Source organism: Musca autumnalis, unplaced genomic scaffold, assembly GCF_047663935.1.
Source record: "Musca autumnalis isolate F117 unplaced genomic scaffold, ASM4766393v1 scaffold_5, whole genome shotgun sequence".
Lineage (NCBI taxonomy): Eukaryota > Metazoa > Arthropoda > Insecta > Diptera > Muscidae > Musca > Musca autumnalis.
The window spans coordinates 112,095,594-112,113,569 of record NW_027412088.1 but is presented as its reverse complement, the minus strand read 5'-3'; the positions used below and the strand labels follow the sequence as shown (position 1 = coordinate 112,113,569).

The following is a 17,976-nucleotide window of genomic DNA, read 5'->3' as shown; positions in this document are numbered from 1 at the left end:
GAATTAGGTTGCACTTAGTGATAAGTGTGTGATTAGTCTCCCTTAGGGAATGTGTTTGAGATACATACATATATTTTTAACTTATACGTTTCTGTGGAAATGCCTTCACTTTTAACTGTAAAACCAAGTTAAAATAAACATAAGAATCTAGCTGAACTTACTCGTGCGAGTGAGTAATCATAGAACGTCATTGTGATAAGATAAATAATTGTTGTTTCAATAATTGTTATTCCGGTTCTTCTTTCTGCTTATTCACCTCTGGAATTCGAAAATGTGATATTTTAGTTAGTAACGACAAACTTTTCAATCATTCGTCATTTTATTAACAAGGAAGTGTTTGCGGTTATAAAGGCATTTTGAAAACAGTTTCAAGGAATTCCAAGCATAATTTATCTGATATTGATTTAGGTGTATAAACGAAATGAAATGCACATTTCAAAATGTTCATGCTTTAGTTTAGTCATTAGTAATGATCGGCAGCAATTGTAGGGGGCACAATGTGTTTACACTTAAATTACACTTACCTATACGAATATTTTTTGTTCCCAATACATACAAAATCACTGTCGGAAATAATTAAATGTTTCGTGGGTATTTATTTTGTCGAATTTCTCAATAAAACCATAACAAGAATTAGTGAGAAAATAGAAATGTTGCACAATTTACAAGTTGCATTATCTGAGTATTGCAGTGTAGTGTTGTAAATTGACCTTAAACCTCCCACATGGCGGCAATGTACACCACAAGTACTACATTGGTTGGTCGTGATGATCTTTGGACGGATTTAATTGATTCAATGAACAGAATATGTGTACTCGTATACACATAAGAATTTAAATGGATTCCATGTAAGGACAGGCAAATGGAAATACTCGATTTGTTTCAATTAAACTTTGTGATATCTTTGCAATTTTATCGCCTTCAATTGTTTGACTATGACTCATTTTGAAAATAAAATAAACAAAATAAAAAAAATAAAAAAATCAAAAATACCGTGAAAAATCAACAGGAGGCAATAACTTATTTAAATAAAATATTTTTGTTATTTTGTTTATACAAAAAAAGTATTGATATTTGTTTAGTGTGATATGTTTATGTGACTATTTTTAAATTTATATTTATTAAATAAACATTTAGACTTAAAATAAACTCACCATATGTTCAGGGAAAACATTGCAATGTTATTAATAGAGCAGAAAATTGCATGTATAAATTTAACCAAACCTACACATAGATTTTAATTTAGAACAATATAGAGTGTATTATTATGAAATACTAAATTTTTAAAACTTTCGAAGCTAAACTGCCGAAACTTAGGTTACGAGAAAGATTTCGCCAATATATTCAGAATATGCCAAATATTGTTTTAAAAAAGGTATGGCATGTACTTTCGAAAATACACATACTCGTACCTTTTCGTCAATATTTACCCTGCTGTTGCAGTAGAGGTGCTTCTAAGTGCCTTTGAAGACGAACTGAAGATGATGCCTCTATGCTACTCCAACTGATACCAAATATCAAGGCGTGTTTTCATACTGCGTATAGTTCATACTGCTACTGCAAAAATACCGTGAAAAAATCAACAGGAGGCAATAATTTATTTGAATAAAATATTTTTGTTATTTTGTTTATACAAAAACAGTATTGATATTTGTTTAGTGTGATATGTTTATGCGGTTATTTTTAAAATTATATTTATTAAATAAACATTTAGATTTGAAATAAACTTACCATATGTTCAGGGAAAACATTGCAATGCTATTAATAGAGCAGAAAATTGCATATGTAAATTTAACCAGACCTACACATAGATTTTAATTTAGAACAATATTGAGTCTATTATTATGAAATACGAAATTTTCAAAACCTTCGAAGCTGAACTGTCAAAACTTAGGTTACGAGAATACATTCAGAATATCCTAAATATTTAAGCAATATGTTTGGCATGTACTAAGTGGTAAGCGTTACTTAGATGGCTTTGAGAACAAACTGAGGATGGTGCCTCGATCTTCTGTACCACTCCAATTGATACCATGCATCGAGGTGTTTTTCAAATAAAATTTTTAGATGAAGAACCTCTATCCAGTCTCACAAAAGTTTACAAAGGCGTATAGTTCATACACTATATATGAGAACCAGATTTCAGCCGCAAATCGGACGATAGCATTCTACAGTGTGGGGCTTTATTAAAACGTGGAGCTATAGCGACAATTCTGTGCAGAAATTGTTATAGCTCCTGAACCTAAATCTTCAAATATCGAAAATCGAGAGATACCGTTCTATGGAAGCTATATCAAAACGTGGTCTTAAGTCCACAATTTTTGCTGGGGAAGTTTGTAACTCCCTGAGAACCATAAATCAATCAATTTAGGACCAAAAATATAAATAAAATATGTAAATACCGGAAATCGGGTGGTACCGTTATACATACCTACATATGTAGGCTATACCAAAAGGTGGAATTATATTTTTTGGGAAAATGTTTTCTTACCTCTGGAAACACAAAATTCCAAAGTTCAACCAATTCGATAAAATGGTATGGTACTAATACCTTCAAAATATATAAGGTGACGCGTCGCTTTATATGGGGGTTATATGAGGACTATAAAAAAACCTGGACGCGTCAACGCGACTCTTTATATGGGGGCTATACCAAAACGTGAACCTATATTGCATATTTTCAGTACCAAAAATCGTACGGACCTACAATACATTTGACCACAATTTTATCTACTTCAATACGGAGACGTACCAACGGGCATGGCTAAATCGATGTGGAATTGTCGGCTGATCAAGAATATATATGCATATTTACTTTGTGGAATCTAAAATAATTATTTCAAGTTGTTACAAAGGGAATGACAAACTTAACCCACTTAGCGCCGAGAATTTTTTTTTTGCTAGAAAACTTAAAATTTTTTATGAAAATTATATTTTTGATATTTTTTAAGTATTTTTAAAAAATAACTTTTTTCTCTAAAACGTATAGTTTTCCTGCAATCGGGCCTTCTTTTAAAAGTTCCAAAAACTTTGGAGGGTAATATAGGTGTATCCTTACATGCCAATCCCTCGGTTTTTTATTGAGAAAATACTCTTACTATATTCCTAACAAATCCCTGACTTTATATGATTCTAACATTTTTGATTAAATTTTTATCGCATATATAAATTTTTCATCAAAAGTCGAAAATTACAAAAAAGTCGATTTTTTTGAATAGCTTGGGTTTTTTGCCAATTGCGTGGAAATGCGTAGGTCAAATGAAGCGTTATCAGCGTGAACTTACAGATAACAGACAATACTATAACAAAATGCAAAAAACCCCACAAAAATATTCGAAAAAAACAGAGTTTTACGTCAATTTTTGCAACCATTTTTTGTGGCGTTTAAACGACCAGTGGCTTTATCTGGGTTAATATGCCCTCTAGTATATTGTGGGTATATGGGAGGGTATACAAATAATAACTAAATAGTGTATTACGGCCAGATAACAAGGATGGAATGTTTGCTGTAGGTCGGTCGAATGATTCTTCTCTCCTAATCGGTCGAAGAAAAATAGATATAATAATACAATATTTCTTCCAGACATAGACCCGAATATGAACAATATCGGCCTATTCATGCGGATATCTCCCACACATAATGTCACCAAGTGGAGTTCAAGTTTTGATTTTTCCGGTCGTTTTGATTTTTTTTAGCATGACCCAAACCTCAAAAAACCCTGCAGGCACCAAGTAAAATGATTTGGCCACAACTTTGTACATTTTAAAATTTCTTCCAAACATATATCAAGTTCTGAGAAGTTCCATTTCGGGTACCTCTCTCACAAATGTTAAAGATGTTCGTGTAAGCGCAGTTTTGGGGCTGTTCAAGGATCGTTTTGAAATTTTAACCGAAGGTTCTCCTTGTGGTATAATGTGTTTCGTAGGGAAGTCCATGCTTTCTGAGCTCTAAATCCTAAATGGCTGGTCGTCATGATAATCGATAGAAGTGACAGACCATTATGACATCGTATTATTTCTCTCAAACGTACATCAGGTTCCAAGAAGGTCTGTATCGGACAACACCATCGGATACCTCGAGCCATCTTCGGATGTCATCGAAGGTAGTCCATGTAATTCGGATTACAACAACATAATTTTGTTGTGGGCAACTCCATGCTTCCTGACAAATGGGCCAAAAGTTCAAAGAAATCTATCACGACTGGCTAGGGGGGCAATACATCCTGAGTTATGGGCCCCGAAATATAAAATATTTAGGCAACACCTTTATTAGGGTGGGGCGATTTGTGTGGAAGGAAAAAAACCTTAATGAGCCCTTCGCCTTTCTGATTCCTAGGATTGAACTGAGCAAAAAAGTCCACTGGACCATATATCTACCGTGAAAATCGAGCCTCCCGATTTTGACTTTAAGTTTTTTATTGACGTTTTTTGGATATTTTGGCATATAACAGCCAAACCATTGAGATTTTCGATCCAACACAAAGACAAACATTGTAGCCAAGACAGTAATTGAAAACTCTGTAATACATCGCAAAAGCATTGGAACGCTCCTTCAGGCAGTTTTGGTCTTGAGAAGGTGCAAACTTTTCGGAAAATGTCGATAAATGGCACTGTGCTACAAAAGTTGACCAGAAAAATATTCAAGTGTTCTGATGCAAAATTATATCGTGTTGGGATCCATGGACAACGACAATGCCTTTATTTCGTTTGGGTCACTTCGTTTTATTTTTTTATAACGGTAAAAGTAGTGAAAATCTGGGTTTCGTACATTTTCAAATTTAAACGGGCATATCTTATTTTTTCCACAACGGATTTCTTTTGATCCTTCTTCCTTTTAAATGGGTGAATAATGTCTTTTGAATAAGCTATTATTGTTTTAAATCGGTTAACAAATGGCTAAGTTATAGTGGTTTATGTCTGAAAAAACCCACAAAAAAACCTATAAAGGAATTTCTCATAATTTTCAAAAATATAATGTTTTTTTATTTTGTTCAATATTTATTTTGAAAATTATAAGAAATTCCTTTATAGGTTTTTTGTGGGGTTTTTCAGACATAAACCACTATAACTTAGCCATTTGTTAACCGATTTAAAACAATAATTGCTTATTCAAAAGACATTATTCACCCATTTAAAAGGAAGAAGGATCAAAAGAAATCCGTTGTGGAAAAAATAAGATATGTCCGTTTAAATTTGAAAATGTAAGAAACCCAGATTTTCACTACTTTTACCGTTATAAAAAATAAAACGAAGTGACCCAAACGAAATAAAGGCATTGTCGTTGTCCATGGATCCCAACACGATATAATTTTGCATCAGAACACTTGAATATTTTTCTAGTCAACTTTTGTAGCACAGTGCCATTTATCGACATTTTCCGAAAAGTTTGCACCTTCTCAAGACCAAAACTGCCTGAAAAAGCGTTCCAATGCATTTGCGATGTATTAGAGAGTTCTTAATTACTGTCTTGGCTACAATTTTTGTCTTTGTGTTGGCTCGAAAATCTCAATGGTTTGGCTGTTATATGCCAAGATGTCAAAAAAACGTAGATAAAAAAATTAAAGTCAAAATCGGGAGGCTCGATTTTCATCGTAGACATATGGTCCAGTAGACTTTTTTGCTCAGTTCAACCCCAGGAATCAGAAACGCGAAGGGCCCATTGAGGTTTTCAAATCGCCCCGGCCTAACCTTTATACATTTCTTGCACTAACGTTTTTAGTAGTCTTTGTTGCAATGCTATAATTTTATTCTGTGTAAACTGTGTTAATTAGATCTATCAGTGGAAAACTTAGATCCACTGTTGGTGATACCTGCCCCACAAACGTTTAAAAATTTAAGCTAAAAGCTTCCAAAATTTCTGCTTTTTTACAATCACAGACTGAAGGTATATACCTGTCGGCAATGTTGATTGCTACTTTTTTACATGTTTTGATTATAGTATGCGGTTTGAAATCTTTCGGCCCGATATCAAAATCCGATCCGATTTTCAAAAATTTTCGTGTAAAAGAAACTTTGGCCCCATACAAAATACTATGGAAACAAAGATCGATCAGGTGGCACGGGTTAACGTCAACTGATCGTCATAAAATTTCATATATAAGGTTTCTGGATCAAATGGAAAAAATTTAGGGGTAAGAGTTAAAAAAAACTTTGTCGTGTTTTGGGCCGCCCTAATGTATATTCATACAATTTGCAAAAAAAAAAAATAACACGGGCATGGTAAAACAATTATGTCGAAGCAAAATAAATATCTGGTTTCTGTATAAAGAATAATAAAAATCGATTGAAAACAAATAACAAAATGCAAAATTCGTTTGTCTTACGTGGGAGAATTTTGAATCAGCAAAGATTGTGGATATCTACATTAGGGATATATCTTTTTGCACTTTTTTGCAGATATCGAAAATACCACCACATAGCCGTGTAGATCATGAAAAACTATTATGAAATAAGGTGTAATTTTTTCTCTATCGCGAAAAAAGTTTCCGCACCAAATGCATTGAAGTTCAGTAATGCATTTTTTAATTTTATCTGTTATAACAACATGTTTGCTTTTCATTAAAATTTTTATTTTTTTGTAATCTAATTTAAAATCATTATCAAAGCGTTCTGGACCAATTTGTTCTCAAATCGCGCCATTTCGGACCATATTAGGATTATTTGACACTTATGCAATTTTTGGTTTTTCTTTATAAACTCGCGAATTTTATGTTTATATTTTTTGTACCTATCGGACAAGAGAATATGGTGTCATTTGCAACAAATTCGCGAAAGTTACAGACCGTTTTTAATGACTTTGCCTGTGAGAAATGTATTTTTGTCTATAAATATTTATTCAAACAAAGCAAATTTAAAATTATAAGTAGAAAAAATACCAAAAGGGTTTTAGTAATTGCGGTCGGTGCTGAAAGTTTTTCCATCGAATCGATCTTAGAAACGCGTTTTCATTATTAGGACAAAATTTCCCACATGGTACTGGTGTTGTATTTTTGTAGAAAACAAATACAATTCTCACAGGCAAGGTCAACAAAAACAGCCTGTAACTTTCGCGAATTCGTTGCAAATGACCCCAAATTCTCTTGTCCGATAGGTACAAAAAATATAAACATAAAATTCACGAGTTTATAAAGAAAAACCAAAAATTGCAATAGTGTCAAAAATTCTTAATATGCTCCGAAATGGCGCGATTTGAGATCAAATTGGTCCAGAACGCTTTGATAATGATTTTAAATTAGATTACGAAAAAATAAAAATTTTAATGAAAAGCAAATATGTTATTATAACAGATAAAATTAAAAAATGCATTTCTGAACTTCCATGCATTTGGTGCGGAAACTTTTTTCGCGATAGAGAAAAATTAACACCGTATTTCATAATAGTTTTCCATGCTCTACACGGCTATGTGGTGGTATTTTTTTGGTTATAGCCCTAATCTACATACATATATCCATATATGGTGATCAACATTCCGAACTATAGTTGGAATGTTGGACTGTGTTAATGTGTGTGAATACTGTGTGCGTTAAAATAAACGTCACTCCATTTTTTAATTTTTTTTTTAAATATATAGCGAATTAGAATCCCGAACACGTTTCAAGTTTTATTTGAAATTAAATGATGTTTAGACAGCGGAATCCTATGCAAATGCATATATGGTTAGGACGGTCGTAGAGAAAATCTGATTAGACAGAAACTCGTTTTATCACAAAATAAAACGAATTAGGTCCAGAAATTTTTGCATATTTTGCGTATCGTGCATATTTTGACATATTTTTACATATTTGCATAAAATGAGTATATGCAAAACCATATGCAAAAATATATACAAGGATTTGTGGTCTAAAAATCCCACCGAAATGGCTGAAATGTGGTATTAAGTCTTCGTTAGGGGTATGAAACTTTACACCTGAAATTTGTCCGCATGGGTCTACGTCTTCATATAGCCCCATAGAACGGTACCTCCCGATTTCCGATATTTTGAAGGTTGTGGCTTCAACATCACACTTAAATGGCTGACATTTTGTATAAAGTCTTCGTTGGGAGTATACAACTTTCCACCTGAAATTTGTCAGTATAGCTCCACGTCTTCATATAGCCCCATAGAACGGTACCTCTCGATTTTAGGTATTTTGAAAGTTGTAGCCTCAATATCCCACCGAAATGACTGAAATGGCTGAAATTTGGTATTAAGTCAACTTTCCATCTGAAATTTGCCTGTATAGGTCCACGTCTTCATATACCCCCATAGAACGGTACCTCCGGATTTCTGGTATTTAGAAGGTTGTGGGTTCAATATTCATCCGAAATGAGTGAAATTTGGTAATAAGTCTTCCTTGGGGGTATAAAACTTTCCACCTGAAATTTGTCGGTATAGGTCCACGTCCGTACCTCCGGATTTTTGGTATTTTGAAGGTTGTGGCCTCAATATCCCTCCGAAATGGCTGACATTTGGTACTAAGTCTTCCTTGGGGGTAAACAACTTTCCACCAAAATTTTTCGGTTTCGGTTCAGGTCTTCATATAGCCCCCATACAACGATACCTCTCGATTTTGGTATTTTGAACGGTACCTCCGGATTTTTGATATTTTGAAGGTTGTGGCCTCAATATCCCTCCGAAATGGCTGAAATTTGGAACTAAGTCTTCCTTGGGGGTAAACAACTTTCCACCTAAAATTTGTCGGTTTAGGTTCAGGCCTTCATATAGCCCCCATAGAACGATACCTCCCGATTTTCGGTATTTTGAAGGTTGAGGCTGTGGTTATATATTTCACTATTTTATTGACTTGTCTGAAAAGAATTTCAAACAGAAAAATTGTATATACAAACAGTTTTGTACCTATTATTGAAATATTTGTTGCATAAGAAAATATGTAAAATACATAAATGCAAAAAATTTATGCATTTTGCATATGTCATATGTTTCGATTGCAGTTTAATCAGAAGCCAAAAATATGCCCAGTCCCTTTTGGTCTTTTGTATCTATTTTAATGGGTTTTGTCACCGTTGAGCATTTTTGATGTTGTTTTAGCCTGTGAATCCAACCCCGATATGTTGCTTTCAATTCGGACCAATCTGCCCAAACAAAATTATTTGCATAGCCTCCGTTGGGCATACCCATTACCCATTATATTTATTTATTATTTTTCTTTTTTGCAATTCATTGAAATGTGTTTTACTAACTTTTATTACTTTTTGTATTTTTTCTTTCAGCTATTAGCATCTGTTCTAATCGGCTTTGGTGCTTATGTCATCTGTAATAATGAAACAAATGAGGTTGGCACAATGGGTGCCTATGGCTATATAGCCATTGGCGTAGCCACATTTGTGGTCTTCATATTTTTAAATGTTGGCGCTATGCGTGACAATGTCTGCTGTACGGTAACGGTAAGTAAAAAATAGCCATTTAACCACAACAACAAATGAATTCTCTTCTCTCACCACAACAGATAGATCTTTTTCAATAATAATTCATGTAGATTCTCATAATGTCTTTTACTATAAATAGGATAATTTTGTTATAGCCGCGTCCGACCGACACCACTTGAAGAGAAGTTTTACTCCTCTAAACAATTATTAAAATTGTTATTAATTGCAGATTTTACCCAAAAACGTTTAATTTATTGCTCGAGGCTATATAGTGCTGCTCATGGCGCAGTAAAGAGGTGTTATATCAAAAACTAGTTGTCAAAATGCATTATTGTAAATAAAATCACATACAAATTGTAAACAGGCAATTCACAGCAATACTTATTGTGACCAAATTTGATGTTTAGTATGATTTGATGTAGAAGGCATTACATCAAATCATACTAAACAGCGTGGTAGTGCTAGACGAGGCAAAAACCATATTCGAACAATTGGTAATTGTAAGCAAAAATATTATTTTTTTTTCAACCTGACTATGATAAAAATTGGTAGTGTTTTTCTTTAGTTTTTTAGGAAAAGTAAAGAAAATAAGAGAAATTAATTAAAAAAAAATTAAAAAAAATGACCTTCGCCTAATATGCAAAATTTTCAAATAAAAATAAAAAAAAGAAAGTGTAGAATATTTTCTATTGATCATGCAGAAATTGTTATACATAGATGGCAATAGTTATAATAAATATACAATACGAACAAGAAGGAACGGCCCACAGTGGTTCAGAATCGTTTTTCCTGGTCAAAACTCTGTAACTTTTGAACGGATAGAGATATTCTCATAATTATTTTTTGTTTAACAGATAACACCATTAGCCTTCCGATGCTCTATAAGCAATAAATGTGGGTTTAGCAGATGCGGAGGAATTCAAGGTCAAAGTTACAGTTTTGAGTTTTTTCATATTTTTCATCAAAATATGAGTGTTTTTGAGTTTTCCATATGCTCCAATCTATTAAAAACGGTAAAACACCAATAAATACCATACCAACCATAAAACATAAAAAATAAAAAAAATGTGCAATTAAAAAAAATAACATTTGTTAAAAAATAAACTCCTTGGGTTTTCATAAAACTCATATAACTGATATGAAAACTTGTTTATGTCAAAAAAAATGTTCATTTGTGTAAAAAAGCTATAATTCATATGGGAAAACGGCTTTGCCGACAGAGATATACCCTCAGCCTATGTGAATTGAAACTTTCATCTACGGACAGATCGAATGTATTTAGGGTCTTTTCAGAATGAGGCCCTTTTCGAACATTTGAACTTGCAGACAAAAATGTCGATTGTGATTAAAGTTCAAAAGTGTAGGAGGTACTTTAAGGAAAGGGCCGACATGAAAGTGGATCTAATTTTGGGAGTCATATCTTTTCGATAGGTACCGAACCCACTAGTAATTTCATCGTATAACATTTCGATCAGTATGACAGGAAGCACATAATATCACCAGGTAAGGAAGGTACCTTAATGAAAGGACTAATATGGGTCATTTTTGGAAGTTAAACTAAATTTGGACAAAATATTAGAATATCCAAAGTTTGGATCAAATTGGTTACCCCGTTCAAAAAAGTGTATCGTGTATTTTAGTGCATTTTTTTTAAATTTTGGGGGGAAATACTTGAAGTTGTGGACAAAATTTGTTGAAGGCCAAATTTCCGATCAAATTGGTTGACCAGTTCGAGTGCTATAGTGCGCTCCAGCTACTACACATGGTGCTAGTGATATCGCGTTCACTAGTCATTTCACTTTTACAACCTTCGAGCTATTTTCTCAGGAAGTATTTACTTGCTCCTGAAAAAAATTGTACCATCGTAAAGGGGGTCAGTGAATGCAAATTGCTTCAACAAAAATCAAATGATTCTAGAGCTGGTCCTAAACGGAACTTTTCCGAAATTTTGTGTGGGAGGTACCCGAAGGATTGGACCGATTGAGTTCATATTGGAGCCTCATCTATGTCTGGTAGAAATTTCAGGATGTGTAAAGTAAGGATCATATCGGTCACTACCTTCAAGATTTATCGTGCGCACAATTTTTCCGACCATTTTTAACTTTTGTGGGGGAGGTACCTGAAGGAGTGGACCGATATGGCTTATCTTCGACCGTTGGACCGAATCGGCAGATCCGTTCGAGAGTTATATTGTCCTCCAACAACTACACACGGTGTCATAGGGGTTTTTTACAACTTTCAGGCTATTTCGTCTGGACGTATGGACTTGCCCCTGATGAAACTTGTACAGTGAATACAAGGTACTACAACAAATATCAAAGCGATTCGAGAGCTGGTCCTAAAATGAACTTTTCCGAAATTTTGTGTGGGAGGTACCCGAAGGAATGGACCGATTGAGTCCATATTGGACCTCATCTGCGAAAACGAAACTCTGTTCCATGCTGTTCCTAAAAGTTCTAGTCCACTAAAGTTGGAATTTCACTAAAATTTAGTACTTGAGGAAAAATAAAATAGTTCACTTCGTGTGAACGCTATGGTCATTTATTAAAACGATTCTTAAAGGCAACAATCCTACCTACATAACAAAAAAACTAATACAATATCTGTTATAGTTTCCGAGAAATATCAATTTCTTTCTACAGAAATTTGCAAAAATGATGTATTTTCCAAAATTGCAAAAAATTTTCGTATTTAGGAGCACACCACGCCTACACCCTCCATTACTTTGACCTAAGGGTTTTGTTTCTTTAGTTTCAATATGTTTACTATCGAATCCCATAAATAAATTAACAATCGGTGACAACACAAAATGGAGTTTTGGCCAGGAAAATCATTTCCTGAACCACTGTGCGGCGTTAAGTTTGGCCGGCCGAACTTTATACACCCTCCACCTCGAACTGTATTGAAGGAAATGGAAACAATTAGTTTTAATTTAGTTTATGAAAGAACTAAGCTTTTCCTCCACGCTAAGGCATATTCCTTGGAGGAACAGAATACTTTAAGTGACTTTATATTGATAATGTTTTCGTGGAGTTTTCTTATCCATTGAGATTCTAAAATACCTAGTTACATCCAGTTCCAAAGGAAAATGTAGCAAAACCTTTTAATAAAGGTCGCATGTGGCGTCATTGTTGTCGTTTCCAAAACATAGACCAATATTTACAATTTTCCGAATTGAGTTTTTGTATCCTCTGAAAACATACAATATTAAATTGCAGCAATATCGGTTCGAAAACTTTACAAAAAAAAAAAAAAAACAACATCGAAATACATCTAATTATGTATTATCGGTTCATCGGGGTTAGACTAATACCGGTATATTAGACTGACCCAAAAAATTTTTTTTGATTGGAACTCCTACCCCCTAATTTTTTCCATTTGACCCAATAACTTTATATATGAAATTTTATGTCGATTGGTTAATGTTAAACCGGGTGATCATTGTTTCCATAGTATGTGGCCATAGGTCCATTTTTACGAAAATTCTCTAAAAGCCCATTTATGTTGTTGTAGCTAAAAAACGAATCCTACAAATTTTTGAAAATAGGATCGGTTTTTGGTCAAATGGAAAAAATAGGGGGTAAAAAATGTTTGTGTCGGATAGTTTTATTCGACTTAGTTTTCTATGTTCTGGGAATTCAAAATTCCAAATAAACAACCAATTCGGTAGAAATATCTGACTAAAAGAAAATTCTTAAATGCGGTGGGCTAACCAAAACGTGGACCCATATTGTCTGATTTTTACAATGACAGTTGTTTTGGACGTGTTGTAACGTTGTGTACCCTCATTTAATGAAGATTTAATATCAAATTTCAGTTATTTCGGTGGGATATTGAGGCCACAAACTTCAAAATACAGCAAATCGGGAGGTAGTGTTCTATGGGGGCTGTATGAAGACGTGGACCTATACCAACAAATGTCTGGTGGCAAGTGGTATGCCCCCAACGAAGATTAAATGTCAAATTTCAGCCATTTTGGTGGGATATTGAGGCCACCACCTTGAAAGTAAAAGAATAATTAGGCTAAAACTGAACAATCAAAATAAATATGGGAAAGATTACAACAAAATAAACAGAAGAAATTAAGACTGCGCGAAAAGTTTGATTGTAGAAAATTCTATACAGCAGTTGTTGCTATTGTAAACTGAATCAAATAAAGTAACTGCTTAGTTAAAATTTAAATTTACGAAATCAAATTTTTTAATTCACGGAAATTCATATAACACTTTGAACCGAAATTTTGGGCAGTGGAAAATTCCTTTTGGGGGTGAAAGCCCTTGATGAGTATATACCAAACCCCAAAGGGCAGGTCCGCCGAGAGTCGAACTTTTGAGTTATGGCGTGATGAATTTTTCACTGTAGACCCTATAAGCCTTCAGAAATTAGCATTATATCTTTGTTCGCTGTTGTTTTGGCTTATTTTTGATATGACATGTTCTTCAGTCAAATCTAATGAGGATTTTTTTGTAGAACATTTCGACGTTCTAACTCTCTTCAATCCATGTCCTTTTCGTCCTTTATTTCAAGAACCGCAATAAAAGTACAACAAGATGACATTTTTCAGCTCAGAAAAACAGGGTAAATGCAAAAGGTACCATGAAAACGCGACAATATCGATTAGTTGTCAATGAGAGCCCTACCGTACAGAAAATGTCGAAGCTGAAAAATATCATCTTGTGGATCAACCGATTTGGTCCTCAAAAGAGTTTGATCCAAACTAAGATTAAGTTTGAAGATGGGCCATAGTGATCCACTCCATTCGGTACCTCCCTCATATTTTTAGCTAAAATCGTGCGGACAAAACTCGTGAAAGGATACACTGATTTGGTCCTCCAGACATACATACTTCAGTTGTAGGATTCTCTAACATATTTTTGACAAAAATCGGTAAAACTAAAAATTAATTTTGATAATATAAAGTTGGAGCTAAGTCCTGCCGATAGCAAAATTTTTTTTTCAACTTTTGTTAGTACATTTCATTCATAATTTTGCCTTCAAATTTTATCGATTTTTGTCGGTAAACAACAAAACTTAGCAACAGAATTCCGCCACTGGTTAGAATATGTAATATATCGGTCCACTCATTGGGGTACCTTCCACACAAATTTTTTTCGCACCAGTGCAGTTTACAGCACATCTCGGATAGTTTTAAAAGCGTGCATCAAGTTCCAAGAAGGTCCATATCGAAAAACAACTTCGGGTACCTCCCTGACAAAATAATATTTCTCTCAAACGTACATCAAGTTCCAAGATGGTCTATATGCTCCCTGCCTCCTTCACAAGAGTTCAAAACTTATCTTACTTAACACGGTGCGCCTTAACTAGCTTTAAATGAAAGGTGCTTACACCTGATAAGTTTTTGCGGATTCTGAAACTACAATGTTCATAGATGAGAAAAATCAAAAAACCAAAAAAAAATCGTCGGAAGGATTTTCAAATAAATCGCGGTTAAAGTTCACATTTTTAGGGGTTTTTAGGTTTTCACGATTTTGCAGGAAAACCGCAAGTACTATCATAATGGAACTAGAGAAAATGTTGTAGCAGTGAAAATCCTCTACAACATTTTCTTTAGTCCCATTTCGGGACTATAACGTTCTTCCTATGGCTAAAAAATGATACTCCCTAATTTTCTGTTGAATCGGACAATTAATTCGACCTGTACTTTGATCACAAAAATACATGGAAAGTCGGACATGCTTAAACATCCCGAAAAGGAACTATGGGTCTATATCGCTGCCTTTTGCATGTTACATACAAATGCGCAAATACATTATACCTCTTACCACAGTGTGGTGTAGGGTATATTGATCAATTACTTTCGGCGCGTGAACTTCTTTTCACGAATCGACCTAAAAATGTATTCTCGTTACTAGGGCAAAATGTGTTGTATTTGGAACCGTTTTGGTCCTGTGGGCTAGGTACCATGTTTTTTAAAAATTAAATTACCACCACTTGCGTGGTATTATGAATTAATTCTCTTTCGAGTTGAGCTGTTATGATGACTGACCTAATTGGTGCATTGAAAAATTAGGAGTACTTTCAAGTTGAAATGTTATGACTTAAGAGGTGTATTGAAAAATGATCTGCGCTTTAATAAAGTATTTTTTATAGCCTTAATGTACATATGAGTATCTAATGTTGAACTTTAAATATATTGTACTTATTTTGATATTTAATTGCAGTTTGTTGTATTAATGGTGCTGGTTATACTGGGTCAAGCTGTTGTGGCTTTCTTCATGATTGCGGGCCGAGAATCGATTGGCTCAAATCTGGCAAATTCATTGGATGCCACATGGGATGAAGAATTAAAGAGCGCCGGTGCTATGTCAATTTATGAAAACTGGGTAAGATATTGGTATTTAGTCGTTTTCGAATCTTATTAATGCTTTTTTAACTCTTTTCTGCAGTTTAATTGCTGTGGCCGAGCTAGCCCACAGGATTATGTTGTAGCTGGTCGTTTACCGCCATCAACTTGTTTCAAAGATCACGATTCAACACTACCTGAAAATCTTATTGAAAGTGGTTGCCGTATTAAATTCGAAGATTATTGGTTGGAATTGTTGCAAGTTTTCAATATACTTTCATGCGTTCTAATTGGATTGGAGGTAGGTTAAAGATTTGACATTCACAAGAACAGTTTTTTACTGTTTAAAAGACATTTGTTTTTAAGTGTCACATAAATGTCTTCATACTCCTGGTAAAGCATTTTCACAACTCTAGTTTCACATATCAAATTTCATAAATAACACTGAGTTTAACTGTTGATTTCTTCTTCTATTTCAGCTAATTCTGTCATTTATTGCCTGCTGCCTGTGTGTCAGTATTCGGAACGAACGTCGGAGGACTTACTACTAAAAGGGTGTCACAGTTCTCCTTTGGATTCCCTAATTTATTATATATACATATATTTTATAAGAATTTGCAACTTTATTTGATACGAATCGAACATTATTCACTATTAACTCTGTAGCGAAGCTCAAACATTTACGAATATCATGCAATCTGCTAGGTAAATTTTAAGCAAGAGCCCAGTGAATAGTATCAACAATATACGACGACTTTATTCCTATTTATTTATTGTTGCCTTATAAAAAACACACATTATTTAGAAACATGCACAAATGCTTGTGGATGCATGTAAAGTTAGTGATTTATTATCGTCAAATCAAATTTATAATCTGTTTTAATATATACACTCTGAATTGGTATTACGAAGCATTGATCGTAATTATCTATACAAACACATACATACTTATGTATAATACATAATGTTCGAGCAGCTAAATACTAAAATTATATTTATTTTTTTGTGAATTGAATTTTGCCTTTAGCTTTAATCGTTTTGTAAAATTGTACATGCCTTCTAAAAGCCACATGAATAAACATAATTTTTATATTTTTAAATGTATGTTTATTTTACTACTACTGAAAGATACTGATAACGTCCAACATTGATGGATTCAAGTGAGTTATTTGATATGAATCATAAGAATTTTTCTTAAAAAAAGAATACAAAAGACAGTGCCGACTCAGCAGTGATAAGACGGATAATTTGAAATTAGAAATTAAATAAAGTTGTAAGAGATATTTCAAAGACACTTGTTCATTCATATTTATTTCTATAAATATGTTAGAACATGCTCAAAAAAATATATATATAACCCAGTAGGTATGCCCGCTTTTTGTCAGAATTGTTATAATTACAATAGCTGACGATGTGAAAACTTCTAATATCAGCTTAGGAGCGGCGAGAAATCGACACATGTCCTGGTGGACATATACTTTAGCTAAACTAGGCCTGTGATGTACTCTAGACTAGATTTTAGAAGAAAGGAATTCTGTGCCCTTAACAAAATCCCTTAATAGTTTTAGTTTCCTATTTCCTCTGTGTTCCATAGGGATATGTGGGCATTTTTAGCCCATGTTTTTAACTCTAGACGCGACGCATTTAGCGACTTTTCTTACTCTAAGTTTGCTATTGCTAATTCTCTTCCATTTTTAGCCACAGATTCCCATATTATACGTTGTTGAGAATAGTTGGGCTGACTTCCGTATCGTCAGTTGCTTTACAAATAACTGAAAATCTGCGAAGTATTATGTTTCTTAACGCTGATGTATGTACTTAACAACTGCGAATCTAGGTGTTTCAAAACGTCCAAAATTCAGATAAAAAGCAAACATGTATCATTTTTATTTCTGATACATTTACTTGCATTTTCGAGGAACCATGTATGAGTGTGCAACTGAAATATTTTGACAAAGTTTAAAAACGCAAAGCAATTGCCGATACGAAATTAAGCCTTGTTAATCGAATATATACAATCCAAGGCAGTTTTTGATTTTTTTGTATTGAATGTTTTTGTTTTGAGTGCAGTAGTTTTACTGTCCGTAAGGACGTAAACAGCAGTTGATCTCGTGTTAGCATTAAGTCAGTTCAGATACTCTCTATTCGAAAGAATCTCCGCTTGATGAACCGTTTTGAGAGAGATTTCGATCTTGTAACACGAGTTTCCTCCCGATACTAGGATAGGTTCACTGGGGTAGGGTTTGTCGCAGAAAATTTATATTGAAGTTACTGGGAGTGAAAGAAAGGGTTTTGGTTACAAATTC

General features: G+C 33.9%; 1 protein-coding gene across 7 annotated transcripts in view; it reads left to right on the top strand.

Annotated features, from left to right (window-relative positions):
* The window catches only part of Tsp42Ef (Tetraspanin 42Ef), a 75,525-nt gene extending 58,755 nt beyond the window's left edge, over positions 1-16,770 (top strand). For all 7 annotated transcript variants that reach the window (XM_073988170.1, XM_073988172.1, XM_073988171.1 and 4 more), the window contains 4 exons: positions 9,211-9,384; positions 15,549-15,710; positions 15,774-15,971; positions 16,150-16,770. In XM_073988170.1, coding sequence (XP_073844271.1) covers positions 9,211-9,384; positions 15,549-15,710; positions 15,774-15,971; positions 16,150-16,221 — 606 coding nt within the window. In that variant the 3' untranslated portion in view covers positions 16,222-16,770. The remainder of the gene's footprint in view (positions 1-9,210; positions 9,385-15,548; positions 15,711-15,773; positions 15,972-16,149) is intronic.
* Positions 16,771-17,976: the final 1,206 nt, after the last annotated feature.